At 41.7% G+C, this 24,718-nt stretch overlaps 2 protein-coding genes across 5 annotated transcripts in view; one reads left to right on the top strand and one right to left on the bottom strand.

Annotated features, from left to right (window-relative positions):
* The window catches only part of CAMK4 (calcium/calmodulin dependent protein kinase IV), a 157,026-nt gene extending 146,420 nt beyond the window's left edge, over positions 1 to 10,606 (top strand). For all 4 annotated transcript variants that reach the window (XM_030511383.1, XM_030511379.1, XM_030511380.1 and 1 more), the window contains one exon: positions 1,159 to 10,606. In XM_030511383.1, coding sequence (XP_030367243.1) covers positions 1,159 to 1,323 — 165 coding nt within the window. In that variant the 3' untranslated portion in view covers positions 1,324 to 10,606. The remainder of the gene's footprint in view (positions 1 to 1,158) is intronic.
* A 2,069-nt stretch (positions 10,607 to 12,675) lies between these two features.
* Positions 12,676 to 24,210, bottom strand: STARD4 (StAR related lipid transfer domain containing 4). Its single transcript, XM_030511384.1, has 6 exons — positions 24,008 to 24,210; positions 23,139 to 23,254; positions 21,205 to 21,254; positions 19,545 to 19,671; positions 17,412 to 17,526; positions 12,676 to 16,864 (listed from the first exon to the last, which is right to left on the bottom strand). The coding sequence occupies exons 2-6, from the start codon at positions 23,241 to 23,243 to the stop codon at positions 16,638 to 16,640; spliced, it is 624 nt and encodes a 207-aa protein (XP_030367244.1). The 5' UTR covers positions 23,244 to 23,254; positions 24,008 to 24,210; the 3' UTR covers positions 12,676 to 16,637.
* Positions 24,211 to 24,718: the final 508 nt, after the last annotated feature.

Consider the following 24,718-nt stretch of genomic DNA (forward strand, 5'->3'; position numbering starts at 1 on the left):
GAGACTTCCAGGGATACTTCAGCACAGGAATTATTACCAAGAGCTACACTGAATCTGTCGTTGTGGCCCTGGGAAAAAAGAGTAAAAAGCATCTCATTTGAGATGAAGAAAACCCCAAACCCAGAAACAATGACCCTTAACTTTGGTTTTGCTCATTTTTCAGTGTTATTAGGGAATGGTGACAGGGAATCTGTACAAAGCAAAGAATAAAGCCTTGTCATTTACAGAGGTCTCAGACATGGTAGATACAATTCATGGTGACACTTTGCCCATGCAGAACATGTTCTATTCAAGAAGATTTCTGTAGCCTTACAAGAGGATTGCTCTGTATTCACTGAAGATGCCATGCAACATTGTTATATCAAAATTATTTCAGAGCATGAGCAGAATCATAAATTTAATTAATTCTGAGTAAGCTGTTATATTCACCGCCCAGGAAGTCACAGACAAATGCATGGTCTTTCTGCATGTTTTGATTTTGATTCTTTGTATATTTTAACACCTTTGACAACCAATGAGATTTTTTTTTGATGCCCAGAGTTGTCATAAACAGAGATCAGTATTTCTGCTCCCCACTTCTGTATGTTTGGGGTTTTTTCAGGAAGTAAAACTCTTCAAGGCAAGGGCTTAATGTGTGTCTTAATTTTGTGACATTTTATGTGATATGAGAGTCTATCCCCAATGTGTGTGTATATATACACATGCATATGAAATTGCCTGTATGCTCTGCACCATTGTGCTTGGCATACACAATAGTGCGATAGTGATATATACGTATGATTTTCCTTTGTGAACTTTTCGTGGAATAATCAGTGATAGTGCTGTTATTACTATGACAGAAGGTAGCTTTCTTTTTGCCATGTAACTTCAACATGGGAGATCTGAAGTAGTGTCTAAAAAAAAGTGCAGCATGTGCAGCTGAAAAAAAAAAATCTGTTCATGTTGGCCAACTTGTAATCATGTGAAAGCAGCAATTTTATACTCCAATCCAGTACTTCAGATGGCCTTCCAAATCTGTCCAGGCCTAAGGAGGTATCCAAATGTGACATTACCATGAAGACTAAACACAATTTTGTTCCCTAACAGGACAATGCAAATATTGCAGTGCTCACAGACTGTGTCCTTTAAAGAATGTTTTCTTGATCTTCTCTTTCTCAGGCTGCAGTAAAAGCAGTGGTGGCATCAACTCGCCTCGGCAGTGCCAGTGGTCACAGCACACACGACAGCAACAAGGCCAGCCGTAACCCGTCTCCCGTCCATGACAGCAAACCTGAAGAGAAACCTACTCAGGAAGCAGAAGCAGCTTCAGAAGAAATGTCTTAGGTCAACATGCTTCCTTGTTTCAGCTGAAATCTGTCATTTCATACACCAGCTAACTTGTCATTCAGCAAGAGAGATTCGTAAGCTTGGCCTCTCTGGTTCTGCTTTGGGGTGCCAAATGCACTGGCTGGTGATCCTACCTTCAATGCATGTGACTGCTTATGAAAATAGTAAACTGTTCCATAAGGCATGTCATGGAAACAGTGTTATTTGCAGTAATACCGGCAGGTAAAAACATGGGGATGAATAACTACCTATCATAATGCGTATACTTCATATACATGTATCCAATGTTTCCAGGTAGCATTTGAAATGAAATACCACTTAATTTGTTTTCATGTAAGTAGGTGTCTTCTGTATGTTGTGAGTTTCTTTGAACTGCTTCCTTCCAAATTCATAGTCCTGCAGCAGACAAAATGGAAGGAAATACCAAGTCAATGCTTTTAAAACTGATGTATGAAATAATAATGCTTTTTATCTGTAAAATTTGAAAAGTATTTGGGGATCTATATGCAAAAAACATTCCACTACTTCTGAGAAGAAATTGAAATGTTAGTTCCACTAGGCATGAAGGTGTACATTCCTCAAGCTTGTGTTGAGAATGCCTTATTCTGACTTTTCCTATTTATATACAGTATTTTAATGACAACCAAAATTATTCAGATTTCTGCCATTTCATTCTCTAGTATAGCTAAACCAAAACAATAGACTAAAAGAGGATTAGCATAGATGCAAATTTGAACCATTATATTTATTCATTAATTTCTAAACTGTGCAGCTAAAAGACATTTTTATAGGGCCAAAGGGAATAACCTGCTATAATACAAGTTATAAATGCTTAAAGGAAGCTATTCCACAACCCAATGATTTTGCTCTGGAGAAGCACTCTTATACAAGGTCTGGGAGCAAGCAGTATAATCTAGTTGTTTCCCAAATAGTTTAACCTCATGAATAACCAGTTTCCACTTGTCAGCATAGTTAGTCCAGGTTTTCCTAACAAAGGACCCCTCCTGTAAAGTAATCCACCAGCACAGATCTTACATCCACCAGAGCTCCTGTGTCTTAAGTTAAAAGCTGTGATATGCATGAATCATCTTGCAAAATTAGGGTCAGGCTCTACAGGTATCTTGATTCTTTTGTTCAGCATAACTGATAGAAATTGAAAAACTAACATGCATCAGTATGTATGACCATTTACATTTGTTTGTTATCACTCTGATAGCATGTGAATTTTGTGATGTTATTGATATATTGCAGAAATGGCAAAAAGAACCTGATGTACAAGAATGTCATTGTGTTTGTTTGTTGAACTTTTTAATACTGGTAGCTACCTAACACCCTACTACAGTCAACATTGCTCTTTTGCTTTAATCATTTTTATGCTAAGTTAGGCCTTGCACAACTTGCCTTGGAAAATATATCAGCTACTGAAAAAAGTCATTAATAAAACATTCAGTAGCTACATTTCCTGGTGAAATTAAAGGGTAATACAGAGTTATTCATATGGTAGGTTTGATAACTAAAATATAATCAAGATTAATATAAAAAGGAAGATCAAAGATAATGTCTTTACTAGGTGAGAATGCATGCTAATGAATGTATTGTACTTGAGAGTCTTTACCCATTTCTTATAACTCTTTGAACTTGTACAAAAAGGTTTCCTAATTAAGTGCAGTTGAAATTTAAAGTATGTGCATCTGTCCTTCATCCTTTTCACAAGTTTGAGGGAATCCAACACTTTGAAGTCATCTGAAACAGCTGGTGGGGGCATGGCAGCTATGAATAGGCCAGCAAGACACTTCTGCAGGTTTTCCCTTGGAAACAAGTAGTCAGACTAATCACTTTGGAAAAGATGATAGGTACATCCACTTATCTCACTTTTTACTCTCTTTCTTACCTCCTGCAAGTTGACTGCAGGATGAATGCATTTCTCAGCCACAAGTCTCCTCCTCCTGTTACAGTGGAGAAGCCATCTGAGTTCAGTCAGTGGGGAGGTTTGATGGGAGAGGCTGGATTTCTGTAATGTTTGCTGCTTGGTTTAGGATAGTTGCTTCTAATCTGCAGAAGTGAAGACAGCTGCACAGTCATTGCACATCTATGAGTGCTTGAGCAAAATTATTTTCGCCTGAGGCACAGTTTGTTGACCTGAAAAGCAGTCCCAGCTGATTCTTAAAGTTGTTCTTGCTAAATTGTACAATAGTATATAATAACTATGAACTGATGCCATGCAACTGGAGACCTCTCTGTGACAGCATGGTCCTGAAGGCAGCTCAGTCTTATGCTCTGGGGTTTCAGTTGTTCTTCCGTAGTTTTTATTTATGATGCTCAATATAAAACAATCAGGATGTCTGTGCTGAATGAATTACCTATATGTGACTCAGTAAAGTAGTATGTCTGGTTTAAGTATGACAGTATTATAGAGAAGGAAGTGCAATGCTAGGGTGTACGCATGTAACTGAAGAAAGGACTGTTAATATGCATCATTTTTGTCTGAAAAATCATATACTAGAGGCATCTGCCATAATTCAGACTTGGGAGTGCAACACCAGTGTCTGTCTTACTGTGGCTGAAAAATAGGAACAACCCAAAAACTACTGGAGGTGGACCAGTTCCATACTAGGTAGAAAATTACTGACGGTCTTTTCTGTTGAAATCCTAAGATCTACGTTTTTTAAATGTTCAACATATTAGCGGAGTCCTTCAAGCACAAAAGGGAGAACCTTGCCATCTTTTTGAAGTCTTTGAATTTAGCAAAGCTTTTCCTTTAGAGGGAGAGTGTAGCATTAGCCAATTGAAGTCTGATATTTGAGATCTAGGCTGAGGATCGGATGGCTGTTAAATGGCTAACCATGTCCTGCCTTTGCGCAACAGCGTTTTACAAGTTCAGGAAGCTTTGCTCTAAAATAGAACAGATCTCCTGTCATTTCAAACACTTTTGCTTGCAATTTTGTGGATGACAAGGTAATTGCACTGCGTAAGCTTGGTGCTGGTTTGTTTGGACTTCGCGTTGTGCAAGCATGCTCTAAAGATGCAGATACACCATAATCAAACTTCTGAATGCAAAAGAGCATCAAGGTAAAAGTTTGTGATACAGCATGTGCTTCAGAAGAAGGGTAGTAAGGGCTCTGTTCCCACAAGAGCAGTCTGTTGGACACACAGAGAGTGACAAAAACTGCCTATCATCCTCCTTGCAAGGACCTAGTGCCTCAAGGAGCTCTGAAAAGCCACATGGTAATAGAGCAGCATAAAAGTGGCAACCAGAAAGTTTCTGGAAGGGGCTTAGATCAGCAGGGAGTCCCAGGCTGTGGCTCACTGGCAGCTGGGCCTTGGAGGGGACCAAATAACAATCCTTCTCCTGTGAAAGAAACATAGAGGCAGCTGTGGGGAAAGTGAGGACAGCACTGGCAAGAAGATGCTAGGAGTTGCCAGCGTTCAACTTAGCAGATGGATAGCAGTATCTGCTAAGCAGCAAATGCAGCAGGACTCTTGAGAATAAACACCCATTTCCAAATAATGACTGGCAACTGTCTCTCAGCCTGGGAAACGCTGTAACGCAGAGCCCTGCAGTGCAGCTCTTGGGATTGTTTCTAAAAGTGGCATGTGAACGTGTAGGATGGAGGACTTCAGCTGATCCTTGGATGGTGTCCTGCATGCTGCGTGCTTACAGAGTGACAGACACTCACGAGTCCCAGCTCAGTGCCTTGACCCCTGGCTTGTGCAGAGGCTGTGTATTTCTCCTGATGAAGAACTCAGTTTTGTGTGGCTGAGTCTGCCTTGCTGCTGCTCAGCTTACGAGTGTATAGCTTATGTAGGCATATCATTCAGGTAACAAAAAATATCTTCTTATATGGAGAAAAGCAGGAATGAGGCTAGCCAAGCAAGACATGCAATTAGACCTAGAGCACAGTGGCAGGGATACAAGCAAGTCCCGAAGATATTAAAGGTAAACAAAAAGACAGCTCAGAACATCCTGAAAGTTACTTTATAAAACAGTAATAGGTCAAAGAATGTCCTTTGCTCCCTTTCAGAGTACTTTCAGTTACAACATACAACCACAGTAGTGAGAGTTAATTTTGCTTTTGTATAGAGAAAGTTAGCTTCCCTGCTAAGCACCTGTGCAATACCATGTTTTATCAAATAAAACCCATCAGCTGCATTGCAAAATAAAAAGAAAATACAGTGATAAGGAATGAAGAGGAGAAAAATTGAAATAATTACATAGTATAGTTATATCTGAAATGAAAAGATGTTAGTTCCAGAATATGTATAAACTTTTACTTACAAGACTCTAGATTCTCTGCATAAGCAAAAATTTGCCTTATGTCTGGGACATAAAACTTCAGGCCAGAGTAATTCAGTGAAGATTGATGGAGGGTCAGTGCAAATATGGAGAGCATCCATTGGAATGTAAATCCTCTAACTGATATAAGAATGTAACAATGTACATGCATATAACTAAAATTCCATCAAAAGCAAAATAAAAAAGTACCTGCACTGCATGCTCTTCTATCCCTCTAAAGTGGAACAGACAACATAACACAGTCATGAACGTGGTCGTTATTGGAAGGCTTTCAGATACTGTGGGCATAGTGTAGTGCAGAAACAGGAATGGAACAGAATAGTCGAAGTGGCCCTGTTCTGAACTTATCAATAAAATTATAGATACATATTAATATATATATGTACATGCACACACAAGTATATAAATTTATCAAAAGAGAGGCAGAGACTGCTGAACAGTCTGTATGAGCCATGTCTGCATTAACAGTCACAGTAACCTTTTAAGCTGTCTTTTGCCCTTTGCCAGCACTACTCAGCTGGAACTGAAACCATAGCATTTAACATACTTGTGTACGTGGACCATCACTGGATGAAATTCAGTGTAATGGATATTAAGGTATGAAAGATTAATAAATACAGTTGGTACAGAGTTCTCCCCAGCTCTGGCTCCTTCATAGCAAGATGCAGTTGGAAAAAGAGTGTTTCAGTGCCCTTGTCATTTTGCATGCTCAGGACTCGGACCAAAGTGGGGTGACAACACCAGCACAGCATTTTGTGGTGGGTTAGAGCTGTGCTAAACTACACCAGAGGCCCCTGTCCAGCCATGCTTCATCCACAGCACGTGTGACCAAGAACTGACTAACCCTTAACTTGTATATCAGGAAGGCGTTAACTGGCCAAGGTATATTAAACAGCATGTGTCCACTCCTACTAAGTAGTACAGAGCTCATCCCATAGTATCAGCTACCTTTTTCTGTCTGCCTGAGAAATTGCAGCATGCCAGAGTGTTATGTGGCAATAAGCAAAGCTTAAAGGAAAGGGATCGTCTCTGTTTTTTCCCTTTGAAACTCTAGTTTCAAGAACAAGTGTTAACATGCGTTCATGGCTAAATGGCTTGTTGTTTTTATTCCCTGTTATGCTTCATCTTTTTCCCTGTCCCTGGACCCTGTGGGGCACCCAGGAAGAGCTGTCAGCTGCCAGTCAGTGGGAGAAGAGCCATCTGATGCTTGGCAGGTTGCAGCTGTACTGCCCTGACAAATCTACTATTGCCCTTGGGTCTGTCAGATGGTCTTGCTCCTGCTCTTTTTGTTGCTTGTGCTCCCAAAAGAGTTTGGGTTTTATTGTTGAAGTATAAATACATTCTTCTGTGAGCCACCCTTGGTGTGATCTGTCATTACCTCTTATAGTCCCAGGGAGAGGTGCTTCCCGTTTCCTTCCCCATTTCCTAGACTCATGCCGTTTTCTGGCACCTTTCATTTCCTTTCTCAAGAGCCTATACCTGGCTGACAAAAATAGCCTGGTGCTTTACAACAAACACTGGGCAGAACCAGAAAAGAATTCAGCTCCTTGAGTTTGGTTCCCAATAGGAAATTAAGGCACCCAGGCTGCTGTAGATGCTTTTGGCTCTACAACTGCTAATGGTGGGGATAAAGGATTCAAAGCAAAGTAGCACAAGAACAGAGCCATGCCAGGCTCTGCTCCTCAGTATGAGGAAGATCCTTTGTCAATGGCATCTTTTTCCTTGCATGGAGATGATGTGGTTTATGTCAGTCCAAAGCAGCGCCTCAGGCTTAGGAACTCTGAAAAATATCATGTGTGCTACGATCAGTGATCTTCTTGGTATCATTTACGTAATACCGGTTGACATACTTAGTATCTTATTTTATGCAGCATTGCCAGTTAGTGCATTGGCAGCAGAAACAGTGAAGTCAGTTCATAACACTTTGGGCCCATTTGGTGTCTGGAACTGTAAATTATGATCTGCTTTATAACACAGAACTGGGTGGAGCCAATCATTGCTTCTGCATATGTACGCACAGGGTAAGTCTATCAAAGAGAAAAAAGACTGTCATTCTTATTCCTACATTGGGTGGATCTGCAATGGCTCTCCTAATTGAAATTACTGTATTATAGACTTTAGGCAGTTACTCTGGTAACTCAAAAGCTGAGACAAGCCATTAGACATGATTTACAGCTGCAGATGGCACGTGATCTATCCCAGAGTCAGTATGCTCCGGTAGTCACAGAGCTGTATTTATTCACCCACAGAACTGTGCATAGGAGTCTGCTTTGCCATATCAGCCCTCAGTATCATCTGACATGTCCTTTTGAGCTACTCCTTCTGAATGAAAGCTTTTTCATTAATCTAAGAAATTTAAATTAATTGTGCACAAAGTCAACAGTTTTTCATCCATGTTCTTAACACTACAGCCCTGGGGGAGGCTCTTGTCCAACCCTCGTCAAAGCAAATAGTGTTGGGCACCACAGTACTTGTGATGAGGTAATGTGATTTTAATCCTACCCAAAGAATTCTTTTTTTCCCTTCTGGACAAGCCAGAGGAGCTGCAGGTTTTGCAAATGTCCAGTGATCAAATTACCTGATCTTATCAAATTACCTGATCAAATTACCATACTTAACTAACCAAACAGGGTGTGTGACAAGTACTGTGCAAAGATCTGTGTCTGTTTAAGAGCCAAATACCTGAGCTGTTGCTGATAAGTTCCATCTTACACTTCTGCTTGAGGTTAACCAAAATGATTAGGCCCATTTAAATCAATTGGCTTAGTCACAGTAATAAAGGCACCTGTGTGAGAGGATCTTTCCAGATTAAGGGACAATTTTCACAGATATTAACAACAAAACCCTCCAAATGTTAGCTCCAAATAGCTGCGTTGCACTGTGAGAAATTATAGCTATCATACCTGCAAGAACCAGGGTTATCTAGGAGCAAAGCAGATCCCAAAGCATGATTGTGTTACTTACAAATGCTAACTTTACATGAACAAGCATAAGCACCATCATGAATCCATAAGTACCACCAAACAGTAAACACCCACAGCAAAAACACCAGGGGATTTTACTATTGAGCACACCAAAGAGAGTTTCTTAGATTTTTCTGGACTGGGAATAAGGTAAAAATAATCTATGAGCATTTCCTCCAAGGTCTCAGGTTCCTGATTTTTGTTATTTTCCAGACATCACCATCTCTCATGTTTACGAAAGCAGCTCAAAGGTATCCAGCACCAGCCACCTCTAGATGGAAAAACCTCACCACTGACCCCACTTTTCATTTGTAAAACATCAAAGCTGTTTTGTTTGTACCATTAGTATGGCTCCTAGTCTCTTCCTCAGCTTGCTGTGAGGCCTGGATTAGTCTTTAGTGGCAAATGGGAGTTTTTCAAGAAACATTTTATGAAGCAAATGGACTGTATGCTTATTTAGAAAAAGACATCTTTGAAGGATTTCCTACAGCAGTGTCCTCCCTGAGAAGCCATCTTACATGGGAAGGACAGTGATCACAGGACCTTGCAGAGGGCCCCAGGCTACTGCCACCACCAACCTACTGCCCTCATTGTAGTGGTGGGTTCCTTGTTTGCTCTGCTCAAATCTTCACCATCTTGGCTGCAGGGAAATAGGGATTAAAACTAAGATTTTTTACTGGAGGTAATTAGAAACAAGAACAGTTAAATGACTTAGCTGCTGACAGCTACCCCCAGCTGTGTCTGAAAGCTATTATGCACAATGGGAACCACTTCCTTGTTTACACCACATCTTCATGAGGAGTCATGCTAATCCTTCTGATTAAATATCAGCAATTTCATTTAATGTTCCATAAGGGACATTATTTTGTGCTTTGGCTGATTGTTTTGTTTGGGTTTTTTTGTTGGTGGGGGGTTGTTTGTTTATTTGATTGGTTGGTTTGGGTTGGGTTGGTTTTTTTAATCAGAATACACAGTGTTGAGAGGCCTATGCTTGTGAGAAGATTATCTCTGAAGTGATTAGGTGCTCAAGGAGAAGGAAAGATGGAGGGTGGACCCTAATCCCTAAGACGAAGATGCATAGGATGGTCTTTCAGACTCCAAGGATGGCTGATCCAGCTTGCAAAGGAGTGGGAGAAGCAGGGACAAGTTACTGTGTCTGTCTTACCTGGGGGAAGAAGTTTTTTAGTCCCAAGGAGCTATATACCACCATGCCCTTGCAAGCCTGAGAGGCACCAAGCAGAGTCTGGCTGGCTGCTGCAGACATACAGTAACAGTTTAAGCTGGTTTTAACCTGAAGAAATGTGGTACATTAAGGGCTTGTGTCTGGCTTGGCCTTGGTTTGAAGACACCTGGTAGCTCTTGGCTTTGAGGCTGGATGAGGACCAGACCATAAACAGGGAGTTTTGTGCTTCTGTTAATTCAAGAGTATATGCTGCATGGTTAGAATACGTGCTGATGCTTCCGAGACAGACAAATGGTGCTATTGACTTGTAACACAAAGCCTGTTTATAAGCCTGTTTATATTTTATAAGCCTGTTACAGAAGTTCATTGATCTCAGAGCAATGGTGGCTGGACTCTTAATAAAATGAAAAATGTCATATATCTATCTATTAGACTTTCTCAAGTTAGCTCTGTGTCCTGTGTATCTGACTCCTTATTTTCCTGCTTAATGTGTTAAGAAATCCTGTATTGTCAACACTGTTTGCTTGTACTAGCAAAGATGTTAACCACTAAGGAGAAGTTTATGGACTGCTTGTTTAACTGTACACCTTTACTTCAGATAAGCCTGTTTGTGTAGTAACCTTTCTGATACTGTGCAAATGAACCAGAGACAAATTTGAACCAGAAAATACTGAAAGTTTTGTTATTTCAGTGCATTGCATTTGGGACCAATGTACCTGCTTGTTGTGCTTGCGTGTAAATGCTGATAAGCTGTGAGACTACACTTTGATGGTGGGAAGCCTACAAGTTTAGTAAGTGGCTTGCATGATTGTTCTGATGCTAAATAAACTAGTAAATCTAGAAATGCTTACATCTATTATTTGCTGACAGCTAACGCTCAGCATAGATTAAGGAACAATAGTCATCATTACAGGGAGATGTAGTGATGGATTGTTATCTGTTTATATAGCAGAGTCTTGAATGAATTCCAGCTTGGCATAGCATTTCTCCTTCTCCTTTTCCCTCAAAAAATTAGCATTTGGATAACAAACTAAATCTGTTGTTAGTGGTGGAATACAGAACAAGGGGGCTGTACAACCTTATTCTATTAGATTCTACAGGCTGTCCCTGTGCCCCGGTGAAGGTTTGCTTAAAGATTTGCTGGTTTGTGGGGACATTCCTCGAACTCCAGTGAACAGGGATGCTGCAATTTCTTTCCTTCTTCCTCCAAATTTTGAGGAGCCCAAAATCCTGTTAGGCATACAGACGAGGAGGGGTCGTATTGTGTACCCAGATAACAAAGTACTCATGCTTGCTGCTGCTCCGACGCACCCCATTAAATATTGCCCCGCATCCCATGAGCCTTGTAGCTTGAATTAGTAACACCCTAGCTGTAATGCTGTCTGATTGGAACCCAAATTAAAGGCAGCACTGAAATTGGCCTGATTCCCTTAGAAAGTCAGGGAATCTTACTTAGGATGTTAATTTGCTCTCCAGGGTCATAACTTTCCTCAGATCCGGGTGTTTGCCAGCAGGCATTTCAGCAGGCCCAGGTACAGAGCTCAGGAAATGCCTTCTTTCAGGCATTCAGGGCACAGCCAAACTGGTCCACACAAGGCCTGAGCAAGGTCAGTTTCTGATTACACTTTGGTCAGTGACTGACCTAATAGCTCCATCTGGGTTGCCTGTACCAAAGAAACATTTTTGAGGATTGTCAGGTAGCCATACTGAATTGATTCACTGACAGAGAAATTTTAAAGAAAATCACTTTGAAAGAGACAGTTCCAGATAATGGGTTGGGATTTGGGGCACCTTAACCCAGATGTGATATCTCTTGTTGTATGGGTCAGCCATGAAATATGCCCAGGTATCTCCTGTCCTGTGCTGTTATGATCTGTGCCTGTTTTCTCCCTGCTAGTGGCAGAATCCTGAGGAAGGTTAACCCCACAATAATCAGTCCCTATCTGTGCTGTAAAACTGAGCCACCAGCACAGCTCAGTGAGGACTGGAGGAGGCACAAAGTTTAAATTGTTGTCTAGGACTTCAGGGTATATTCTTTCCTAGACAACATTTAATATTTAGCAGAGATTTATTATTATCTCTGCCATCTTAATATTGTCTTTCACCAAGAAATGGGTTTAAACATAATAATTTTTTTTAATTATTCTAATTAACATTCTTAGTAATTTTCTGAAGATCAGAAGCGGCCTCTATACCTATTCCTGCCCCACTTTGCAAAGAGTGACATGACACATGCCCTACAAGAGCGTGCTGTATCTCAGAGGTCACAGTTCCTTTCCTCAGCAACAGAAGGGGGCTGCAACTCTTTCCTCTGAAGTCAAACGCTACAGAACTCTCCTTCCTTTACGCAGGCTTAGTACAAGAAACAAGGAAAGGTTCTACATACGATACAGGCATTTTCTTTTGTTTCTGTAGGTCCTAATTAAATACATGTCTAATACATGTTGCAGCATGTTTTATAACTCTAATGTACATCTAAAATTGAAAGGTTATGCTCATGTGCTTTGGATTAACTTACTTTTGATGGTTTACTAAACCATTTCTTAAACATGCTAAAAGTTAGGTTATACTAAGACAAAGATGGTAAAGTTCTTCCACAGCAATCATGGGGTCATAACAAGAACCCTGTATGTATTTTTAGAATTTAAGCTTTTATAAAATCATGTACAGTTTTCAAGATATTTCAATTCAGCAGAAATCAGAGTTGTGTGTCTTTCTCAGCCTGGATCAAGTTTCTAAGGAAAGATAGGCTTCTTGGCTTTCAATTCAATTTCAATTTTGGAGGCAAATTGATAGCATTAGAGATCACCATAGAGCTGAAGATGAACCACATCATCAGAAATAACTCCCCAAAAAGTAACTGAATGCTACATCTGCCTGCACAAGGATTGAAAAAGCTACACCACGAGTCTGTTGGAATCCATGTTTTAATTTATTCTGCAACTGCATTCAAAATATAAATACAATCTCTTAAGTGCTGAACACAGTCAGTTAAAACCACTGTTAAGATAGACTATGACATTCTGAACATAGACACAACTTTACCAGTTTCGCTAGAATTACGACTACTTTTACAGCAGTGAACCTCCTATGCTGAATCACCAGCTCACACCACCAAAACAGTTCTGGTTATTTATGATTATTGTAGGAATCACCACTCTTTTCATATTTTATAAATTCATCATATTCCATGTTTATACACTAAGCAAATTTGAGATCAGGATTTGTGCCATTCCCAGAGCATCTATCTGAAGTACTGGTCCATCTCCCAGCCCCAGCACACTGGACTGCCCCAAATTGAGCTTAGTCCAGACTCTGCAGATGTCAAGTAAGGAGCACAACTAAAAGCAAGGTTTAATGCTGGAAGTTCTGGATGAGGAACAGAAGCCAAACATGAAAATTGCCTCATCTTTAGCCATCTTTCCCATCCAACTGAGCGCACCCAGTTAAAGTGCCAAAGATTAGACTGCCATATTGACTAAATCCCTCAAAAGTGAGGTTTTTTGGGGGTTTTTTGGTTTCTTTTTCTTTTCCCCAAAAATACTAGCCATATAAAAATAATTTTCATGTGTCTATATACATGCCATTTCCCTAGCAAAAACTGGTCTCTGCTATTCTTGGGCACCTCATTCAGAAGTCGCTTTCGGATAACTGTATTTCAGTTTAACTAAAACATTTTTAAATTCAAGTACTGGTGAACCTCACAATCTTGCAGAAATTCTGCTGCTGTGAGGATAACAGAAATCTATACTAGGTAATTTACTTTATCTCCCACTATCTCCTAATAAGCAAAACATTGGCTCATGTGCTTTGTCCTTTCAACTGCTTTCCTGTTCTTACTGTCTTGGCTCCATCTAGATTGTCCACTAACTTAGGAGAATAACAATGCCATAGTGGGAAAATAAGTTCTCATGGGGTAAGTACTTGATTTTGTGGCTTTCTTGGTTCTGACTGTGCTCTGGTTAAAGAACAGCTCTGCTTCCAGATCTAGCACTCCTCTCAATCCTCAGGTATATAAAAATAAGTTTTGGTTTCAAATAAATACAACACACTGAAACTGGACATCTTTCTTGTTATGTATTACTCTATAGCTCAACTGCTTGGAATGACTGTAGGGTATCAACTATGCACTGATTCAGCAGCATAATCAGCACACATTGTCAATCACTGCACTCAAATCAGAAAAGAAATTATAAGGGTGAGATTCCCAAAATAAATCCTTAAAATCTTTTAGCACCTTTAATGATTCCTTCTCATCTGAAAACTGCAGAATTGTACAATGCTCTTTTACTGATTAAAAAAAAAAATAATAATCTGCCTCAGTTCTCTCTCTCCAGCAGTCTCTACTCTGTTATTCACTTGAAAGTTTGGAATCACTGGCAGCAACAATAGACTATGTCTGTTAAAACATACAAAGCCGGTTCAATCGGTGTTTAGGGACTAAAGTACTATGATGCAAATTAGAAGGCCTACTTTGCTTTCAGAAACTTTACTCTCATTCACAAAATCTTTCCATTTCTAGGCCTGCTACTAAAAAAGCCTCCTGAAAAGGAAACCTGCATGGAGAAAATTTTATTAAAAACATCATCGTACTTAAAATACACTAGCAATTTTCTTCCATTTAAACATAAGTTCTTTCTTTAGCTGTTCTGTGCTTCATTAGCCTATCTTCAATGAAAGCATAAAATGCCATTTCACTGAACGCTAAGTAAGGATAGATACTCTAGAGGTGTTAGAGCCCTTAGAAAGCATGTTTGGAACAGGGACCTCTTAATCTTTTCTGCAGTGCCTACTGTTGTACTAGCATCATCCTAAAAGTGTCTTGTGCTCCTTTCAACCTATTTCTCCAGCACTGAAGGGCCTCCGTGTAGACTTAAACTGGGCTTTTTACAGAGCAATGGAATATTTTTTCTATACATACATCTGTATCACAACCCTTCCATTAGTTGGTCCCAGCAGTTTAAAAAAAAAAAAAAAAACATGAATATGTAGATTCACTATACATGTAGTCTTTATAACTGGAAAGAATAAATAGGGTACCCTTCAAACAGCTTCCTCTCTAATCATGTCAGCATTCATACCACACAGCAATATTGCTAAGGCTTTCGTACTTGCCTCTCTAACAGTATGAGAAAGGAGTGGACGCTAGTATTTTAGGAAACAGAATGTCTGCTGACACCGATTCCTTAGTGTCCTTGCTAGTAAAAGATCAACTTGTGAATTTCCAGTACTGTGGGCAGAAACACGGAAGGTTGAAAAGATGAAAAGAGTAACTAAGGAGCTTAAAGGGAACTGCAGAATACACGTGTTTTCTACAACATGAGCATGCTTGAGCAGTAAGAAAAGTCCTCACTGTTCAGAGTTCAGCATTCAGCTACAGTGGCCAGTGTCAACAGGGACAATATTGCAGGGGAACAATTTTAATCTGAACATTTTTTTCCTGAGAGTTCATTACCAGTCCTTGGATTGTATGTATACACCTGGCCACAATACATTGGGGCTCCAAGGTACCTCCCCTAATTACTATGCTAAACCTGCCTCTACTAGCTCTGGTAAAGCATAGGGATAATTACAATCTCATCTGAGCAAACGATGCATACCCACATTAAAAGCTTAATCTCAGGTTTTAAAGAGAATTTGGGTTCCTAGCACCACCGACAGTAGATAGTCTTTTGAAAGCCCCTGCTACGTACCTGTCAGCATCATTGGGCAGCTAAATATTCTTAAAAATTTGACCTTCCATCCTCCAGAGGGTCTGAGCAATTCTCAGCTTGAGCTTTGGCCTTCAGTGCTTATGTTTTCAGATGCTGATTTCAGTTTTTGCAAAGATTAATTTAGGGGCATTACCACAGAACACTCCAGTGCACTGCACCAGTCTGTGCTATTGTGGCTACACCAACGCCTATACCTGAAGCAAGCTAGTCATCCTTTCTGTTGTTTTAGTAATTCCAGGATTAAGGAAGTTAAAAGTTAAGGAAGACAAAAAAAAAAAACAAACCCCAAAACAAAACCCAACAAAACCACAAGAAAACCACAAAACACAATTACATGAAAATTTAAGTAAAAAGTGTTTTAGAAGTGCAGAGTATCACACTGTAGAGATTAATCAGAGGCTTGCTATTTTGACAATCGTGTGATTAGAAGCCCACTAAAAACTATGGAAATACACTGGATGACTTATATGAGCTTTGGATCAGCTGTAAGGGCATTTCTTTACCTATGCACTGAGACTGTTATATACAACAGTTAAATAAGTTACAGTTACAACACTGAAGAAATGCCAATAATGAATACTTATTTTTGCTAACAAGAGCGAAAAGCTTTCTTACAAATAGTATCATTTAATAACTATGTAATATCCCTATGATAAATTGAATTTGTAAAACAAATTACAGATGCACCTGTACAAACTAAATAAATCAAAAAGTTTAAGTAAATATAAAAATATATTACAAAATCACACCTTCAATGAGATGCTGCCTGTACAGCAACCTGTGCCAGCAAAATCCTGAGCACTCCACTCTCAATACTCTTGAATAGAGCTGAGTTCATGCTGCATTTTTCAAGCCCTCCATCTTTGTGTTTTCTACCTAAAAAGCCAGAGGTTTATGGATTCAGACGACTACTCACACAGCTGCACACTGCTGAGCAGGAAACAGAATCTCACACTATGAATTAGGAACATATGCTAAGTACCACATTAAAAAGTACTTTGTAAAGTTGTTTGGATCCCTCAATATATAGGGAATATATAGGGGTTCAGGTATCATTCAGGAACAATGTTACTTCATAACTCAGTAGCTAACCTATGCTAAGCTAAACAATAGCATTTGATTGCAAGAAATGCACGGGCTCTTAAGTCACTGTTTGTCTATGTTTTCAGTGCCTTTTTGAGGTCAGAGTAGAAATTGGCCAGGGTACTAGACATGGCAGTCTCCACTGCAGATCGTGGTAGCATCCCTCGCAGTTCAGTCTGAATATAGCCTGTTAAAAGACTGTGGCTAGGATAGTCGTTAAGAGGGATACAGAACCAACCGCAAGGGTGATTGAATCCACGGACAAAGTTAGGTCTCACCTCTCCATAGTCTAGGCTTATACCTATCAATGAAAAGAAACAAAAAAAGGAAAATTAATTTGAGACAGAGGTAAAAATAAAGGTATGGTAAATTTAAAATTTACAAGTTTCTGTTTGGAAAAATTAGAAGTGACAGACACACTTCAAGTTTCTGGGTATTCTCATGCATAAAAGTTGATCTTCATCCTAACTCCACAACAGACACAGAGAGCTCGACAGCAGAAATTCTGACATTATATAGACATTCCTCCCATTTACTGGCAAGTTAAGCATGTTGTTACTCCATTCAGTTTGCTGTAACAGCTGAGCCAGAGCACTTAACTTGTCTCTACCACTCCTGTCCCACAGTCAGCATAAGTGAAACTTGGCACACAGGGATGGCTCATCGGTCAGCCACCAACCTGTATACTGCTTTAAATCTGTAAAGTGTTAAAATACCTTTGAAACACTTGTTGGAGACCACCTTACACAGTTTTGAATGCCTACTGCAAAACTAAACTTGATTTGAATCAAGTCTTCAGTAGAGCAGCTGTTGCAAAAAAAGAATTCAGCAGAGATGTGGTGCCTTACCACATGTTAAAAGCCCATCTTCATAGCTTGTAGTATACGAGAAATCAACAAACTCCCTTGGTGCTACGATGTTCCAGAGCTGGCCAGCAGTGGTGTAGCGCATCACACAGCAGTTCTTGTGAGTGATGGAATAAGAAGGGTCAGAAAACAAAAATAACTTAATGTAATGAATAAAGAGAAATTTATTCTTGTAGGCAGCTAGCCTTTTCCACAAAGGTCACAGTTTCAACACTATGTGAACAGCTTCAGTGAAGTCTGAATGGTTCTGCATGCAGGGACAGAGAGAATATCTGGCACCTTTAAACCACAGAATCATAGACACCTTTCCGGTTTCACTGGAAAGGACCTTAAGGTCATATAGTTCCAACCCCCTTGCCATGGGCAGGGACACCTTGCACTAGACCATGCTGCCCAAGGCTCTGTCCAACCTGGCCTTGAACACTGCCAGGGATGGAGCATTTACGACTTCCTAGGGCAACCTGTTTCAGTGTCTCATCACCCTCACTGTAAAGAACTTCTTCCTTATATCTAACCTAACTTTCCCCTGTTTTAATTTGAACCCATTACCCCTTGTCCTATCACTACAGTTCCTGATGAAGAGTCCCTCTCCAGTATCCTTAAGGACCCCTTCAGATACCAGAAGGCTGCTATGAGGTCTCTACGCAGCCTTCTCTTCTCCAGGCTCAACAGCCCCAATTTTCTCAGCCTATCATCACATGGGAGGTGCTCCAGCGCCCTTATCATCCTCCTGGTCCTCCTCTGGACTTGCTCCAACAGCTCCATGTCCTTCTTATGTTGGGCACACCAGAACTGCACACAGTACTGCAAGTGAGGTCTCATGAGAGCAGAGTAGAGGGGCAGGATCACCTCCTTCGACCTGCTGGTCACGGTTCTTTTGGTGCAGCCCAGGATACGGTTGGTTTCTGGGCTGCAAGCGCACACTGAAGACGGTCCCTGTTCACTTTCTCATCGACCAACCAACACTCCCAAGTCCTTTTCTGCAGGGCTGCTCTCAATCACTTCTCTGCCCAACCTGTAGCTGTGCCTGTGATTGCCTCAACCTAGGTGGAGGGCCTTGCACTTGGCCTTGTTGAACTTCATGAGGTTGGCACTAGCCACCTTTCAAGTGTGTCAAGGTCCCTCTGGACCCATCCCTTCCCTCCAGCCTATAAACTGCACCACACAGCTTAGTGTCATTAGCAAACTTGCTGAGAGAACCATACCAATTAAAACTAGAGAACTGTGTCATGCCTGAGAATGCAAAACTATGAGCTTTTATGTGTCTTACTTAAGAAGTCTAAAAGAATAAATAATAAAGAAGTCTATGACTAAATTGCAAGAGGTCGGTCTCTGTAGTAAAATCCTCTCTCAAAGCACTTTTAATCCACCAAGTGAAAATAAACCAGAATGCAAGCAATTCTTCAAAAAAAGCTTTCTTAAAGGACAACAGAGTTTGTACCAATTTTAGGGAACAATTAGCAAAAATATCTTGCTGTAAAAGTCTTCCTTAAGAGCCAGAGCAAAAGACAACCCATGTTCAAGCCAGATATCCACAGGGTTTTGAAGGCATACTGAATGTCTACAGGAACCAAAACAAGGCTTCCAACTCTTCTGCAATCAACTTCAAATCTACCTTTCTTTAGCAAGTCCTGCCATTCAGTATAAACTATTTTGACTCCCATCACTCTGGCCCTGCCACACAGTAAAGTCAGTCTTTCAGGATGAGGAAGAGTATGCAGCTTCTATATCTGTGGATTATTAATATCCAGAATTTTGTTTGTTGTGGAATGGAAGAGCAAGCTGTATGGAAAGGCTTTGGCACATAAAATACCATACTGTAACTCTCTGTATGTGAATTTTATCAGAGGTTACCAGAACTCCCAGGTCCAAGCAAATTGTGACTGACCAAGTTTTACTCGTTTTTAGCACTGATGGAAAGATGAACTTCAAGCTTCAGAACAGGACTGTGCAGCCAGAAACCCTCATCTGGGGTGACCCACTGCATCTATGTGCAATATCTCATGTGCATGCGGAAATACGTTAGTATTTGTTGGAATCATTGCTCTACTGTATTGTTAAATTCACATATGCAGCTATACACATTTCCCTTAAGAATCTAAATCAAGTCTTCACCTCATCAAACGTTTCCATGATGTCCATTGTAGTCATTAAGCTGTCCCAATCTAGCCTATAAGGTCCAGGGCGAATATGATCCACTATTCTGTTAGTAACATCTTCCACCACTCCTTGAGCTTTGTAGCTAAAGAAACATATGTTTACATTTAAAAGTAAGAAATTCTTTATAAATATTCCATTAATTTGCAACAGCACATTTACTATAATACCTGGAGTTATGATCAGTGAACAATTGTATCAGAAAAAAAGTACAGAAAAAGACCTATGGGTGCATCTATCATTCTCGGCAATAAATGTTATTTGGAGAAACTTTGTCCCTGCGCTGCAATCAACGTTTTGCAAATGGAAAACTCCTTCCTCAGATAAAAATGATCATGTTTATTTCCCTAACAACTTGTCATTTCGCCCTTGTTGCTGGGCAAGCAAAGGAGTCCACAAGGGACAAGTAAAGCTATGAGGAAAAAGAAAGGAGAGCAGGAATACAATGGGAAAAGGATTTTTCACAAAGTAGAAATAACAGTAGTAGAACCAAGCTAATAAGAAACTGTGTTATGCTTTGGTGGCATATAAGAGTGCCAAATATACCAAAATAATTTGGTATAGGACATTATAGAACATTCATTTGTTATTAGATAGGTTTTAGTAGACACCAGAGATATTGTTTACTTGAGTTATATTGGGCCCAGCTCCTGAATAGGAAGAATCCATCTGGATCAATATTTTCAAAATACTTACTCATGAAGCTGTTCTTATTAATGAGGTAACTATTCAAGCAACAGACTCCTCTATTCACTAGTTCACGCATATTCACTCATAATTACTTGGTGGGAGCCAATCTCAGCTGTATAGTCAGAACTGGAAGGCCACAGGAGCATGCCAGTGGCTTCACTGTGTCCTTCAACACTTGAAACTGTCCTTTATTTCACCAGGTGTATATACAACCCTGGTGTCTTCATCTGCACACAGCAGCCACTGCCGTCTTGGCAGTGATTCGAGTCACACAACCCACTGATGCCAGTGTGCCTGTGGCCCTAGAGAGTCAGCAAACTCTTGGTGTCTGGGATCATCAGCTCTTGCAGATTTAACAGGATTTATATTCTACAGAGCATATGTGCCTTTGAGATACTTTCAAACACTACCTCTTCATGCAACTTTTAATCTCTGCACAGTGCTGTTTTCGACTAACTATTTCTCTACGTAAACCTACAGAACCCAGGGACAGAAACTCACACAGGAAGGTCCCTTATGTCATACATCTTTCCCACAACTATACACTTAATATTTTACTCTACTGCATAGTCACCGTAACAGTTTAAGTACTGACTGGGCTGTCACCAAATAACACTTGGACCTACTAAACCTGGACTCTTTGGTTTGCAGACCATCTTTCTAAAAGGTCTGGGCATATGTTGTTGCCTACTTCAGCCAATATGAGTTTTGTGGTGTGTTCCAGTTTTCATTGTTCAATGTTCTAGACAGCATGCAATGCTAAAGTGTCAAAGTATAACACTAAAAAGAAATGATACAGGCACACTAGATGACCCACTCAGCTTCTCCTCTGGAGAATCTGTGTAGCTAAGGGCTTCCTTCATTTATGAATTCTACAAATCACATCTGTGGAACCTTAAAAATGGATTTGCTCTGCAGGAAAACTTACAGGTATCCACTGAATTCCTCTGATGGTTTACGCCACACAGTTGCATCTTTCTGAAATAAAATGGAAGATAGGATGTTTACTGTCACTTACATACAATTATAAAGTGTCCAGAAAATGCTCCAATTTTTCTGAAGAAAACCAAACAACTTTACCATTAAGTATGGTTAACACCAAAGTGCTCACTGATGCGGGCACTTTTGTACACTTAAGAATAGAAGATGTTTCAGACATCTTTGACTCATAATCTTCCATTCTTTCAAAAAAATCAGTCAATTGCCTTTCTTGGTATCTGTGCAGAAATAGGGCTTGGCACACCAAGCCAGCTTACTGTGAAAACATACAGAACAATGGAACCACATTATTTGGTAAAGCCTTTCATTAAAAGGCAACTGGAAAGCCATTATATGCACACTACGCAGGCAGGAAGACCAGACAACTTCTGCTCGCACCCCTGTTACACATGATCAAGCAGATGTGTGCAGGAGGTGCCAGCCGCGGCAGAAAAGAAAGCTTAAGTTATCCTTCTCTCCTAGATGCCTGACTAGATGTGTCTTACAAGCAGTAGTCTACTAATTTGACAATTATCCAGAGAAAATAAAGAAACCAGTATCTTCTGATTTTTACCTAACTATGAAACGGAAAAATTTTTTTCTTTACAAAATCTCTCAATTGTAGTATTAAACACACTACCATATGGCAGCTTTTTATTTGGAATTATGATTACATAAGCACTAAGGACCAAATGTGTCAACAGTACTGTAAGTACTGCATCCAGAATGGTTTAAGATATTTGGGGACAAAACACATCTCCTTGGCAAGTAGCTGTACATTTCTTTGACATGGCACAATATGGAAGGAAGGAAAGTGGGGAGGAGACGGAAGGGAGGATCTGAAACACTGAGATTCAGTAACTTCCCAAGGAAAACAATAGTATAGCTGTAAGACATCATTTAGCAGAGCAGAGGTGGTATAGGTGTTCTGCAAGAGTGGCTTGGCTTGCTTACTCTGTTCCTCCCTTCTGAGACACTGAATTTGTTAATTTTGCAAACAGTCAAGTTACAGTTGGAACACTTGACTATCTCTTATCAATGTCAAATAATATCAAAATAATAATAAAAAAAATAGAAGACCCATCCAAACCATTGTAACAAAAGGGCAAAGACAGAAATTTACCACGCTAGTACTATCATGCTGCTACACTGAGATACCAAAATACACTTCTACCTCCTATGCAGGACAGGGCTAAAATGTATTCAACCAGCGTAGAAGTGATGCACCAGTAAAGTCTTTTCAGCTTGATGAAGCAGGGCCCAAAGAAGCTAAGCAGCTCCAAAGAAGGGCATGCAAATTGCTTAGAAAAAGCAGGAACTGCATTCCCTTTCATGGAAGGAAACATGATAATATGGGGGCTCTGAAGGCAATAGAAACATGAAGCAATATGAGAGAAAGAATTCAGAATGATCTCACATTTTAAGAGGAAGACATTTGGAAGCTGAAGCATGATACGTTCAAGCATTATAGAAAAAAGTAATTACAAAGGCTGGCAGAGTCTATCTGTAGGCTGTGGCTGGTCTGTGGAAAGTACAAGTGAGTATCTTTCAACACTGCTAGTGCTAACAGTATTTCACATTTGATTTAAGAAAAGCCTACAGTCCTACACAGGTAGGATTTTTCTGTGAGATACTTCCCTGAAAATGGGTAGAAGGACTGATAGAGTATGTCTGTAGAAAGCAAAACCGCATCCTGTCATCTACAGATGTACTATCCTGAAGCGTGGTTTCATAGAGCCTCTCGTAAGAAACTCCTACAAGAATTTGCCAGGTGTTTCACACCCATGTTATCCAGCACAACAATCTCTTTTCCCTCTACAAGTGACCTGCAGCTTCCTTAAGAGAACAAATTGAGCGGCACACATGAAGCTGCCCTTCACTCACGGTTTTCTTGGCGACCCGCCACTCGCTGTCTCCAATGCTGTGGTACTGAACCAGGGTGTTCCGCAGCTTGGTGGCCAGGGGTGCTGAGTTCGGCAGGAGATCCATTTGCTTTCCGCCTGCGTAAAGACACCCATTGCACAGACACACACACCAGAAACACACACCACGATAGGGACACCAATGACAGCATGATGCATTTTAAATCATAGAATGGTTTGGATTGGAAAGGACCTTAAGACCATCTAGTTCCAACCCCCTGCCATGGGCAGGGACACCTCGCACTAAACCACATCGCCCAAGACTCTGTCCAACCTGGACAGCGATGGGATGTTTACCACTTCTTCGGGCAACCCATTCCAGTGCCTCACCACCCTCACAGTCAAGCACTTCTTCCTTATATCTACCTGAACTTCCCTTGTTGAAGTTTGAACCCACTCCCCTTGTTCCGCCACTACAGTCCCTGATGAAGAGTCCCTCCCCAGCATTCTTATAGACCTCCTTCAGATACCAGAAGGCTGCTATGAGGTCTCCACGCAGCCTTCTCTTCTCCAGGCTGAACAGCCCCAGTTTTCTCAGCCTGTTTTCATATGGGAGGTGCTCCAGGCCCCTTATTATCCCCGTTGCCCTAAATCCGCGCACTTCGAACAGGGAAAGCAGAACCACCGCCTGCCCAGCCCGCTCCGCGCACGCATCCCCTCAGGGATCCCCTCAGGACCCCTAGGCGCGGCGGCGGGGTGGTAAGGGGGGGCGGCAGGGTGGTAAGGGGGGGCGGCGGGGCGCAGCCCGAGAGGCGAAGGCCGCCCCCACGGCCGTTAGGAACGCATGATGGGCGCGAAACACCCGCCGCTCCTCCCGGCCCCGGCCCCCACCTTTGTCCACGAGCCTTCACCTCCTCCGCCTCCACGGCTGCCGGCACCGCCGGCCGGCCCGGCAGCCCAACGGCCGATGCCGACAGCCAATGAGAGTGCAGCCGGCTTCCGGCTGCAACCAATGGCAGCGCGACCCGCCTGGGAGGGGTGTGGGTGGGCAAGGTGGGGGCTCGCCGTCTTCTCCTATCATACGACCTCTCGGCAGTCAGCGGGATGTCGTCACGAGCCGGAGGAAGGCGGGCGCCCTCCCATTGGCTGCTGCGGAAGAGCGCGGCGTCCTGATTGGGTGGGGGAAGTGGAGTGATGAAGGGGGCGGGGTTATCGCCACCGGCAGCGTCCGCGAGCGCGGCGGGTGCGGGAGGCGGGACTGGCGTGACGCGGCGGCTGCGGCGTCGCCTCGCCTCGCCTCGCCTCGCCTCGCCTCGCCTCGCCTCGCCTCGCCTCGCCTCGCCTCGCCTCGCCTCGCCTCGCCTCGCCTCGCCTCGCCTCGCCTCGCCTCGCCTCGCCTCGCCTCGCCTCGCCTCGCCTCGCCTCGCCTCGCCTCGCCTCGCCTCGCCTCGCCTCGCCTCGCCTCGCCTCGCCTCGCCTCGCCTCGCCTCGCGTCACCTGGCCTGGGCTGGCCGTACCTGGCAGTCCTGTTAACCCTAATACGACCCACCGTCGGTGGTGATAGCATGTTACCCCAGCATTGTAGTGTGTGCTCGGGAGCAG

The sequence above is a fragment of the Strigops habroptila genome, chromosome Z (genome assembly GCF_004027225.2).
Source record: "Strigops habroptila isolate Jane chromosome Z, bStrHab1.2.pri, whole genome shotgun sequence".
In the NCBI taxonomy this organism is placed as follows: Eukaryota; Metazoa; Chordata; class Aves; order Psittaciformes; family Psittacidae; genus Strigops; species Strigops habroptila.

What these genes read in the sequence shown, in the direction of transcription:
- STARD4 (XM_030511384.1), bottom strand. Translation starts at nt 23,243, where the DNA reads ATGGATCTCCTGCCGAACTCAGCACCCCTGGCCACCAAGCTGCGGAAC. An exon ending in GAGGAATTCAGTGGATACCT is followed by an intron (nt 19,672 to 21,204) that starts GTAAGTTTTCCT and finishes ATGTTTCTTTAG; the next exon opens with CTACAAAGCTCAAGGAGTGG. An exon ending in AGATGGGCTTTTAACATGTG is followed by an intron (nt 16,865 to 17,411) that starts GTAAGGCACCAC and finishes TTTCATTGATAG; the next exon opens with GTATAAGCCTAGACTATGGA.